General features: G+C 39.5%; 1 protein-coding gene across 1 annotated transcript in view; it reads left to right on the top strand.

The window, feature by feature from the left end:
- DPF3 (double PHD fingers 3) overlaps positions 1 to 12,922 on the top strand; it is a 154,859-nt gene that overhangs the window by 119,325 nt on the left and 22,612 nt on the right. Inside the window, exon 10 of the mRNA XM_074909648.1 lies at positions 3,545 to 3,673. Within this exon, the coding sequence (XP_074765749.1) occupies positions 3,545 to 3,673 (129 nt within the window). The remainder of the gene's footprint in view (positions 1 to 3,544; positions 3,674 to 12,922) is intronic.

Here is a 12,922-nt window from a genome sequence, read left to right on the forward strand (position 1 = left end):
TTAGCTCAGGCAGTACTTTTCAAAGCTCCTCAAGAACTTTTGATCTGTTGTTGCAGTTTGTAATGTAAAAGAAAATCAGAGGAGTTTTGAGTAAGTTAGGACAAGGCCATGGTTGGTTTTCAAGGCTTTACTTTAAAACAGTTTCTGATTCTGGGTGAACATTTTTTAGACAAAATCTTTGGTTGTTGTCACCTGATCCAAATGATTGAGGTCACTGCTAATGTGTTACTTCTCATTAGCTGAACTATCGTTTGTCTTAAGTTAGCACCTTCTACTTTGTGATTAATGTGTGCAAAAAGTGGATACCTAGTTAATTCCTATGTCTCAGATGAAAAGCAGCAACACATTAGTCCCTAGTAATTTAATTGCTTACATTTATAAATCCATTCCCATACTTAGTTTCGTAAGTATTTTTATCGATTAAGGGGTGGGATTAGGATTGGTCTTTTGGTGCATGATACCCTTCTCATGAATATTGCATGTTTTATCTTGCTATCTTTTCTTTGTTTCTCAATTCCCACATCATTTGTGAACTACAGTAGAACAGAACTAAAAACTCCAAGGATGTACACAAAAAAAAATTCCTTTGAAATTAAGAACTCTGCTTACTATCATCTGGAAATCTATTTTCAAACCTTCTGTGATTTAGCCTGGGGCTTAATTCACTGTACAGTACTGATCAAGAAAATAAGCTTGAGTCAGGTTTGATTCTAGTTTTCGCACCTGTTAGAACAAAAAAATCATTAAAGAGAATAACATTGCCTGGCTTATTTGGCTCTAGAGGTACATCATCTAAGACATAATTGATGTAACTTCAGGAACTTTTCATCTGTGTATGACTTTTCAAGCTTGATATCTCTAGCATGCTCAACTGAACCAGATCCGTATTTATGAGTGATGAGCAATAAATGAGCACATAGGCACTCACATTAAAAATTAAATTGAGGAGAGGAGAGGAGAGGAGAGGAGAGGAGAGGAGAGGAGAGGAGAGAGAAGAGAAGAGAAGAGAAGAGAAGAGAAGAGAAGAGAAGAGAAGAGAAGAGAAGAGAAGAGAAGAGAAGAGAAGAGAAGAGAAGAGAAGAGAAGAGAAGATCAAAACTTATGCTTATTCCCTTGGCAGAAGTCTAGGAGAATCCCTTCAGGTACATCACAGTCAGCGAATACCCTCTGCCTGTCCCCCACACCACAAATTGGTCAGTATATGTATGTTCACAAGGTCCCCTATCCCATTTCCAGTTTGACAGTCAGTGGAGCTTAGGGTTGTGAGCTGCACTAGAAAAATTCAACTCAGTATATGCAGAGTATTAAATCAATTATACCATTCTGAGCAGTGGTAGAAGTGAAGCTCTTTCCTAAGTCAGCTGGCCGGCACCTTGAATGCTTGTTTTTATTTGTGGCCTCACCACAGAATTGTTGTGTGTTCCTGAGTAAGCCAGTTCATCACTCTACCTCCAAGTCTTTCAGCTGTAAAATGCAATGTGGCCTCCTCACCACAAGACTTAATTAGGGCCCAGCAACACTTCGGTTAGAGTCAATGGCAAAAGAGGCTTTAGACCTCACTGAGGTTAATATTAGGATCTTCCTATCTGTAAGGCACTTTAAGAAACTCAAATGAAAGGCGAAGTAATGTAATAAGGAACAACAACAACAAAAAAATCACTAAATGATAAGCTTGCTGAGTTTGCATTGCGCATGGCCTGTCCGTAGATGCAGCACAATATAAAGAAGTAATTACTTAACTTTTTTAAAATGGGGCTGTAGTGGGAAAAATAAATGCTAGGGAAATCTGCTTTTTATACACAAAATATGTACCAGTAGCAACTTTATGATCATTTTGTTACAGCTCTTAAAATGAGCCTGTGCACTAGGCTTCCACCTGGTTCCTGTTCTTTTTTCGCTTATTTTGCATGCACATATTAAATGCTTTTCTGCAAACAGGCAAAGTGCTAACCTAACGCTAGGAGCTTCTCACTGGTTAGGGAGAACTGGGGTCTGCTAACCAGGACCATTTCAGAGCAAAGTCCATTGTTTCATAAATACTGTCAGGGACTCAGAAACCATGCAGGACAATATTGATGTATTTGCAGCCTTATAGGGTTTCATTCTTTTCTCAATTTCACCTTACCTGCAATCTTTCAGTTGCCAATCTCCAAAAAGCTTGGTTAATCAACAACTGGAAGTAAATGAATAACTAGATGCACCCAAACCAGAAAAGCAGATTGAACTCGGAGGAAATTTTAATTTTAAGTGTATGTCTTGGACTGCTACCAGAAGCCCTTTAGAATGTCATTGTTCTTTGGGGGAAATTTGGATGTGGACAAAAAGACCATTAATAAAGGCTGTCAAAACATCTGTTAAAAATCTGCAAGTTACAAAATATGCATTAAAAAGATAATTAAATATGGATGGTACGGTTTAAAGGTCTTCATTTTATAGTTTGTGGAAATCTTCATGGGGTAGGCTTAGGCCAGGTATACCACTGGAATTTTTAAGTTAAAAAAGGAGAAAAAAAGACAAACCATTCCCTCCACTCCCCTCTCCCTTCCCCAGTTTCTAGTTAGAGTATACAGGAACAAGTAGTTTTTCCTCTCTGGAGAGTAGAGGAGGAAAATGGCAGTTGTGAACGAGAAAAAAAGCACATTGCTGTTCAGCTCAACTACGAGGAATGCAGAAGACCTCTGCCCTTCTCTTCTTTCTAGGGGAACTGCCTCCTCCTCTTCAAGACCCAGCGTGTGCCTGCTCCTTTCCAACTATTCCTACCTGGAAAATAAGAATGTAACTTGAATCCTTTTTTCTTGGCTGAAGGAGTTTTTAGCTCTGCCGGCTGGGACATCTGCCCTGGGCTGACTCTGTGCACCTGTGCTGGGTGCTGGAGTAGTGCTGGAGCCATGGCCCTCCCTGCTCCTCCCGGGGGACTTACACTCTGCTGCAGGTAGCTTAACCCTTGGGCGAACCACCCACAAATGGCTTTGCATGTGAATATTCATGAGCATTTGAACCAGTTTCTTGACTAAGGACACCCTGCCACTTTGAGATGTAATCCCCCAAAAGGCTACTTGAAATAAAATTGGCTAGAGTATGTATCCCCCCATCTCCCTGCTGTTGGTTTTTGAGTTTCTGGGAATGTATTTTTCCTTTCTGAATTTTTATTTTGTGGGCTTAACGATTATAACTGCTGTCTGAAAACCCAGGCTTGGCTTACTGACAGCGTAGGTCCGATTGTGCGTTAGGGATTATTTCTATGCCTGTATGTGTTACAAAGTCCCTGAACTGTACAGAGATTTTGGGCAGGAGGTCCTTGTGAGGGACCAGCCCAGCTGGCATTATACAGGAAACGGTGCAGTGCGTTTCAGGCAAAACAGATACAACACAGGGTGTACTTAATATGGAGGTAATTCATACAGTTCATTTCTTGTTCTGATTGACAATATGTTGGGAAGACTGTGGCCTGCAAACTCACCAAGCTAACATCGTATCAAGCAGAAGGGGGAAACATCCAAACTGAATGCTCTTTAAGTAAATCTGATTTCTAACCCGACTGCAGCCCAGAAAGGACCAGATGGGGTCATCATTCCCAATAACTACTGTGACTTCTGCCTTGGAGGCTCCAATATGAACAAAAAAAGTGGCCGGCCTGAGGAACTTGTATCGTGCTCAGACTGTGGGCGCTCTGGTAGGTGATTCCTTCTTGCATCTTTCTTGTACAAAGGCATTTGTGTGATTTGTTTTGAAGAAAGGCAGTGCATTTGGGAGGGGATAGAAGATGAAGTCTTACCTCTTGTCTATGTTTGTGGGAAAGGATCACTGGGAAATTTTCTGTCATAAAACCCGTTGTTGGATTCACATTTTTAAGCTAATGGGTCTTATGAAATAATAAAGTTTTAATGTATTTATTGGCTTCTGTGAACATTGGTACATGTACTAGTTGTTCTTCAAATGGAAGGAGAAAATCCTATGACAATGTTAATGTCTTCAAATGCTGCAATTACAACTATAAATTACTTACAAGATTTATGAAAGTTGCATGACAAGCATTTCCATTGATTACACATTTCATGCATTTCTTCATCCAAAAAAGAAAGAGGGAGGAAATTACAGGGTAGGGATGGGGGTAGCTGTCAAGAATTATCCTCTTACAAGATGACTATCATTAATTTTGTTTAAAGAGGTTTTTATTTCTCCTTTTTCTTCCCTTCTCTCTTTTTAAATGTAGGCAATTGTGTCTTTCCCATTCTGAGTTGTCTTTATTTCTGGACTGTTGTTTTCTTATTTTCTTTTTTTTTTTTTTTTTCATTTTTTCTTTTTTTTTTCTCTTTTTCTGGGAAATTTTATCCCAGCTGAGCAGTTATTTATAGCTCACATGGGAGGTGGTGGTGGTGGTAGAGGGAATGAGAGACCTTTAAGAACTGCATATTCCAGCTTTGATCCAAGTTTCCAGTTGTGATATTTGTGAACAGTGGTGATACTAGTAGTGATAAGACCATCATATGGAAATCTGAAAACCAAAGAGACTTTGAAATTCAGTATTGCTGCTGCTCCTTCTGTACTGTAGTCACTGAAAGATGTCTGTTGCGTGATGGCTGAAATGCAATGTGGAGTGTTCTCATGCCAAGGGAATGGCCTTTTTATGCTCCTGCTGAAATTCATAGTAAGCCTCTTACCACGTTCAGTGGGCGCAGAACTAGAGTCTCACTGACAAATTGCCTTCTGCACTTGTTGTGACCTCTGAAGATACTCTGAAGTGATACTGACTGGTCACCAGTCAACAGATGGCATCCCCTTTGGCTTTCTCCAGGGGTGTTCTGATGAATGCTGTATAGTCGGGGGCATGGACCTTTTAGTCTATATGCGTTTGCTTCTTAATAACTGAAGGGGGAAGCTCGTGGGGTCTGTGGTGCCATCTTGGAAGATCATTGCCCTTCCCCTTGATTGTTATAGTTCAATATAACTAATTTCAGCATTGTCCTGTTACAGCACAATGAGACAAATCCATATTTTTTGCTATTTAAACATTGCTATGGTGATTATATCAGAATGTAACACAAATACATTAATTTCCTTGATTCCTTAGTGTGATAGAACAAGTAGATCGTCATGTAACCTAAATTGTGCAAAATCAGTTCCATTAAATGCTATCCTTGTACAAATACTGACCCACCTGGGTCATTCATAGGGGTATGCAATGTTGTGACTCATGTGTGATGAAAGCGATTAAGGTACAACCACACACTAATCTCTAAACTAGTACAATGAAGCCTCTTTGGTGTCTGCCATCTTTCTCTTTCTTGATAATGGAGAACATTTTCATTATACTGAAAGAGAGGTCATGGAAATTATATTGTTCACAAAGTCAGTAAAATCACATCTCTACAAGGTGGTTTATCTGCCAATTATTTTGTTATATCCATTTTCTTTTTGTGAACAGGATTTAATTCTTTGTATCTCAAGCAATGCAGTGTACTTGTTATATGGCTGATTCCTGTAGCTGGAGCGGGGACCAAACGGTTGCTTAATACCATGCTACTGTTTCTGAATAATAAAATAGCCGTTCCCTAGAATCTCACACTTTCATTTTGCTAGGGCACAAGAGACATCTTTTTCTCTACCTTTCCTGAAGGGGAATTTTGAAGCCTATACTATTAATCACATAACATGTTTGATTGAGGGAGAAAACAAACCTCAGTTTCGCAGATTTCAGTATCTGATTTCTCTTTTTAAGAGTCTTCTTTTTGTTGTTGTTGTGGTTGTTGCTGCTGCTATTGATGTCCTGTGTGGAGAATTTCCTGTTCCATATTGAAAGTTGGATTGACTCACACCCATTTTAACTTTTCAGGGTTCCCCAAGACAGGTCACCTCTCATCTTAGTTGTTTTAGTTGTTGAACTGTATATATTTGGTTTGGTTTTTTTTATTTTTGAAGGAGATGCCATGAAATTGGAATAAAAGCATTTGTTTAGGTTACTTTCACTTAGTCTTCAAAATGTATTTTATTTTACCTACAGAGGAGACTCTTTGGGATCAGGTGAAAGACAGGGATAAAAAGTAATCCTGAGGTTGATGAGCTATCTGCTGGGTTGTATCTCTATTGCAGTATATTTGTGACAGTTGATGCCAGTCTGAAGGACAGTCATGTGCTTAGAGCTAACGGTGTCTAATTACTGATACGGTCTAAAAATCTTTTAAATTTGATCTAAGTAATCATGAGGAAATATTTTAATGTCTTTTGAAGAGAGGAAAACATGATTAACCCTTTCGCTGCCATAGCTATGGGCACCTGTGTTGTTCGTAGTTTTTTTTTCTTTGAAAAAGAAACTGATCCCTTTTTATTTTTCTTACTGCAGTCCTACCGAGCTATGTGGTTGAGGTGTGCGGGCACATACAAGCACACACCTATGAGCTCGATAGTCTGAATTGTTTAATAATAATGATGATTTTAAAAATTATGATGATGATGCCTGTTGCTTAACCCATGTGCTGATATATTCATCATACATGTCAGCTCATTTGGGAAGAGAAGGCAGGAGGGACGAAGCAGCGCCAGCACGCACTACGGAGGACTTGTTCGGTTCCACGTCAGAAAGCGACACCTCGACCTTTCATGGCTTTGACGAGGATGATGCGGAAGAGCCTCTCTCGAGCCGAGGAGGTGGCTGTGGTGGCAGCTCTCCCTCTGCAGACAAAAAGGGTGGCTGCTAAAATAACTAAAAAGACACACAAACTCTGAGCGATTTGCTGTCCTTTTTACTACTAGGATTATTATTACCTTTTTCTTTTTTAAATTTTAGGTCCTTGGGCTTTTGGTTTTTTTGGTTCTTAATTTTGTTATTGTTTTTCCTGTGGGGTGTACACTGAAAGCACAAGTGTTTAAAGCTCTTGAGAACTACTTTGAAGAGACAGAAGGTTTTGGTTTTCCTGTTATTTTTTCCATTTTAATTTGTTTTTCTCCCACCTCCCCCCCTTCTCTTTCTCTCTGGAAACATAAAAGGTGGATTTAATATTTTTTTTAATAGTGAGCAGAGTTGATTTTCTTGTCTTTTAATATATATATCAGCAAACCACGAAAAATACAGATGGGTTGGAGAGCAGAAAGCAAACCCAAATAGGTTTTTTAATTATTATTATTTATATATTCTATATATTATTAGAAAAACTACTTTTTAAATAAAAATAGAAAAACAAAAAACAAAAAACAAAAAAGCAATGGATGTCTACTTGATAATAGAACTGTTTCTAGAGAACCACTGTGGGCAGACTCTATCAGAGGATGAGGAAACCCTTGATGTGATGGCTTCTGCGTTTTGAGATTTTGCACTTACTGTAGCATGTGGAGTTTGGCTCTTCTTGTACACCTGCTACGCTTGTCTTTAACAGCCTGAAAATACAAGCAGCACCACTGAAGACCATGACCTTGGGGAACACATTTCCATCCCTCCTTTGGATACCTTTACACTCAATAGATCTCTTCCTCCCTGCACCCCTTCATGTCTTCCTTACTCCGTTCTACTTTTTTTTTACTTCTTTTCCTTCACCTTTCACTTCATGGACAGCGATTTCCAAGCATAGGGATGGAATATGAATGGCAAGTCGTAGACGTCAAAGACAAAACAGATGGAGGAGCAGAATCATGGAAGAAATGATATGGAAAAATACCTCACCTATACTTTTCTTTCCATTTTAAAATTTTAATTCACAGCATTTTTTCCTGTGTCGCCCAGTTTTTTTCTCTCTGTAGTGTCTTGTGAGACACTTTGTTTGCTTTTCAATAGCTTCTCTTGAAATAAACCAAAGCAATACTCATTAAAGTTCCAAGGGCAATGGAGAAGAGAGTGACTCCCTTCCCAGCGACTTTCCCAGAAAGGAGGAAACATGCAGCAGGATTTGAAAGGTATGTCCGAGCTGAAATGTCTTTCACTGAATTGTGAAATCTCTGTGCCCTGGATTTTCAACAGACCCTTGACTGAGCTTTGTTGTAGGAGTAAGTCCCGTGGATTAAATTGTGTTATGAGTATGCGCCACATTCACACCCCTGGTGAAGCTAATGGAAGTTCTGTGGGAGGAGGATCCAGCCTTGTGTACAGTCAGAAGTGATTCAAAAGGTGTCAGTGTGTAGGAGACGTTTTGCTGTCCTAATGCAGGCAAAATTTTCCCTGGAGCGGGGCCAAGGTTAGGTTCTAAGGATATGTTTTTGCTGATGTGTATAATGCCAAACAGGGTGAAATCATGATCTCATTTAAATCAGAGGCAAAATAGACATTTATCTGGACAGTGCCTAATCCTTAAACTGGAGGTGTGTGGTTTTGATACCAGAATGAGAATCTCAGCCTTGCAATGAAGACTGGATATACATTGTTCTAATGCATGAATGAAGCCTATCCAAATGGATTCTGTTTCTCCTGTTTATTTTGCTGGGCTAGCACAATACTGTCTGTGAGAACTCTTTCAACTTTTTTTCCCCCCACTATAAACCTTCAAAAAAAAGGGAAAGCATCTGGCCTTTAATTTTTTTTTTAATTTATTTTTCACTTTAGACATGGAATAAGTGGTGGCCAGATTCTGCTTTTAGGTACATGGGCATAAATCCAGAATACATGCTAACTGGTGTCTAGATTACATTAATAATCTGCCTTCAGAATGGTGTTACAAAACATTACAAAATACAAAATTACAAAAAATGTGTGTTTATACCATAGGACAGTACATACCAGAGCCATGCACACCTGCCACGAGAAAGCCTTGTTTAAGCTTTCCCCATATTGATAATCCTTTTCTGTTGTTATTCTGTTCCTGCTGGTGTATTATAATTGATCAAGTGTCAAATCAATGATATTTTTACCTAGCACTGTCAATGAGAAGTGTATTTTAACTGATAAAAACATTCATTCCTTCCACAAGCAGTCCTTTTTTCTCTGAAATAATGCAAGATAAATTTGTAGTATTTTGCCACTCTCCTGTATTTACTAAAAGCTTAAAGTTCAGGTGGTTTCCAAGCGTGAGGCACAGGCATACAGGTATCTGCTTTTCCAAAATCCCTGAAAGAGTTAGGATTTAATTTGCATGTCTGTATTATTTTATATATGTGTGTGTGTATTTAGGTAAACATATATCAGAGATATATGTACTTAGACACATGCACACATATAGGTAATGCAGACATTAAGATAAAGAACAACAGAAGTCAAGATGGAAGATACTTCCCAAGCAAGAATGGGTGGAACAAGCCCTGGTGTGAGACTCTGGTTTCACTTGTTCCATACTGACCTTACTGTAAGCAAAGAGTAATAGCAGTAAAGTCCAGAGGATTTTGTCTAAATCTATCATGCAACTGAGAGCAGAATCTGGTCCAGAAGTAGAGTTGTTCCCAGTTCTGAAAGAAATTCCACAAACCTGAAATGTTACAGATTTTTTAAAAATGAAGTTCAGATTAATTTCTTCTGCTACTCCTGCCCTTCAATCCTTGCATTTATGTTTTGACATTTGTATTATGTTCTCTCCCTTTAAAAAAATATTTTTTCTTGCTCTTGCTACTCTGATGTGCCCATATGAACAACAGGGAAAATGGAAAGGGAGCAAGTACCCAGAAATGTGCCAAATCCACACTAAACAAACAACATGATTTCTTGCACCCATCTTATATCTACTTCTTCAATCCATGTAGCAGTCATGTCACACAGATTAGAAGGTTAAGAAAAGAGTTTAAATTCTACCCGGTGTTCCTCAAAGTACAATCAGAATATGCTTTGACAGAGAAAGGCTCACAGGACTAATGAAGACTTGAATTATGAAGGACTTGAGGAGAGCTCAGTTTTCATTTGTTTACCTTTTACTGCCCGAGAGGTGTAGGCTTGACACACCTGGAACCAGCCAGCTGCACCCGGCCACTGGTGCAGGGATGGCAGCACACAGCTCAGCATTTACTAAGTGCTGTATTTACCCAGCTTCTTGCATGCTATTGCAGCTCATCCTGAGCTCCGTGCTGCTGTGCTGACTACAGCCCTGGCAGCACCTGAGCTAGCTAGCTGAAACCTACCCTTCTTTCTGAAGAACTCCACTCGCTGCATCAACTGCAGAATAGGCATACTCTACATGTAATTTTTTCCAAGTGGAGTCCTTACCATTGTCTTTTGTGAACCATGCCTAACACATTCTGGGCTCTTTTGGAATACAAACAATAATCAGATGCCCATAATTCATTAAGTCTTGATTTAGTTTCACAAATGCAGTTACTATAACAATGCATACAGTCTTAATCCTTTCGCAACCTAACCGCCCATCTTTGTGACAACTGGGGAGCGTAGTACCCTCAGAAGGAAGCCACAACAGCTCACACAGCGCATAAAAGTTGCCAGCTGATATTTATTACAGATAGAATAGAAAAATATCCATCAGCGTTATTTATACCATTAACGTATATATGGATGGTCACTGGTTCAATCTAGTCCTGAGAGAGGAAGGAAGGTAAAATAAATTCATCGTTATGGAGAGCAGAGTAGTCCTTGGATTCCTCAAGATGTCTTATTAGACTGAGATAATGAACACAAATTTAGTCCAGCAGGCTGAGCTGTGTGATACTGACCATAGGAAGGCATCGATCATAGTGAGGAAATTAAGATGTAGAGATGGAAGCTAAAAGAGTACTTGTTTAAGATAGGTTGTAAAGTAGTGTTAATGGTGACTATTGAATGGAGTGGTGATATGGAAGTGAAATATTCTCAGGGCAGGTACTGCTGGAGTGAAAGCTGAGAACAGAGAAAGAATGTTGGTAGCTCATAAGTTAAAGACAAAAAGCAACGGGACTGCTACATGAGACCCTCTCAGATGAACGAGGGGAAGATGACACTGTTAATGAAGAAGAAAATACATAGGAGGAGATTTCATGAGTGCAATGAAAAAAAAAAACCCCAACAACAAAAGAGGAGCCTGACACTAGCATAGCCAGGACAGAAATGAGGGAACTGTATGGTGTCAATTGTGTCTTCAAAGACACATAAGCCCCAGACCAAACTAGGAAGGCATAAAGAGAGTTTTCAATATGAATTCCGGATTGTACCTAAAAAATACAGTCATCTTCAAAACTGGAAAGGAATGTGATGCTCTGTATTCCCCAGTGATTTCAGCAGTTCAATGAGACCTGCTGTTCTGAGCTTCATAAGAAGATCTTTGAAGGTGCAGTCCTTCAACTAATCACAAGCCTGGCTCTTCCAGTCCTCCTCCAGTCGTCCTTCTTATTAGAGGAAGGTTAGCACAAGATGTCCAAAGATTCTCCTGAAACATATGGTCCCACACAAACCATGTACCAAAATAAGCTCCGATATGAAATGTGAATAAAAGGATGTTTCATTTCAGGCCCTAAATTCAGACCTTTCTGCGTTTAATCCTATGAGCTGTCTCCTCAGGCACCTTTCTGGTGCTCCATACTAAAGGATCTTAGAAAGGACACATAATTTCCTGAGCCATCCTCTGTAAACTCTGATTCACAGATGGGAACAGGAGAAATAAGGAAGTGATGTGCTGCTTGAGCAGCTGATTAAGGGGAAGAAAAGTGACATAGAGTGTGCGCTGTCCTTAGCATATTCCCTTTCATGGCACTTAATTAGTTGACATTTTAGCAGGGACAGACCTCAGCTCTTGAATGAAAACAATATAAAATTTCAAGCGTGATAAGATACATTGTGAAAATTTTAAGAAAATACAGGATTCTGGCATAATAGTTAAAAAGATAAAGGAAGCTACGTGGCAGAACAGGGGTGGAACTGAAATCTGTCTTGCTTCACTTTGCATCTCTTCCCTCTACCTGGGCACCCCCCAGTTTTGTGGGTTGGATATTTATTTCTTGTGTATGTAATGGGGCTTGGAATAACTTCGTACATATGTGGTAAGGTCATAAATGATGATCCTAGTCTTCTGAAACGGGGTCCAGAAAGAACTTTGCCACTGGCTTCAGAAGGATTAGCACTGGGCTTTCTTAGCTATTGCTTTTATTGAATGAAACCTCACTGTTAATATGCTTGCTAGGATGGTGTAGACAAGCTCTGAGATGGCCATTTGTTTCAGCAGAATGTGTTATTAGAATCCCCTCCCCACATTGTTTTGCCTTTGAGCTTTTACATTAGTTATTCATTTTGAGTTCCAGTTTGCCATTTTACAGACCTCAGCTTAGACCCTTGATTGAAGACAGAGACTCAGTTTGCTGCCTGCTGATGCATGGAGCAAATGAGAACTACACGCAGAGAGCCCCTGAGCCCGGACTGTGCCGGGGCACCACTGTGTTCTCTCCTGCCTGCTTTGCCTTTCTTTGGTTAATTCTTACCATGATCTTTTGAGATGGGCCCTAAAATTATAGTTCAAATACCATTAAACTCTGGAGCGTTCAAAGCCTGGCTCCTCATGCAATTTGCCTCTTCCCCCATGGCAAGCTGTTTTACTGAATGAATTCCTCAAGCAAACATTGTATTGACCCCACTGGGAGTCATCTTATTATAAAACCACCAAATCTTCCCAGTTTGTGCTGCAACATATGTAGATGTTTCCAATAAACACCCATTTCTTATTCTTCATGATTTTTTCTTATTTATGTAAAATTTGTAGCTATGAGTATATGTAAAGTATGAGGCACATGCATGTGTTCATGCTGGCATGGGGTTGTTTTGACAAACCCTCACAGCACAGGAATGTAGCCAGGCTGAATTTTTGCTGACTGAGCCGTTACAATAAACCCTACCAACCTTTGTTCTTGTTGCCAGATATCTACCAAGGTTGAAAAAAACCCAACCTGTATAAATACCATAGAATACTGAAATTGGGCTGGAACTGTGTTCATGTCCCTGTCTGTATTTCCATGAATTTTAAATTGCCATTTTCAGAGAAGGCAATAACATTTAGAAAAAACCCTCAGCTGTTGCGATTTCAAATTCTGATTGCCCTGT

Source organism: Athene noctua, chromosome 6, assembly GCF_965140245.1.
Source record: "Athene noctua chromosome 6, bAthNoc1.hap1.1, whole genome shotgun sequence".
NCBI lineage: Eukaryota > Metazoa > Chordata > Aves > Strigiformes > Strigidae > Athene > Athene noctua.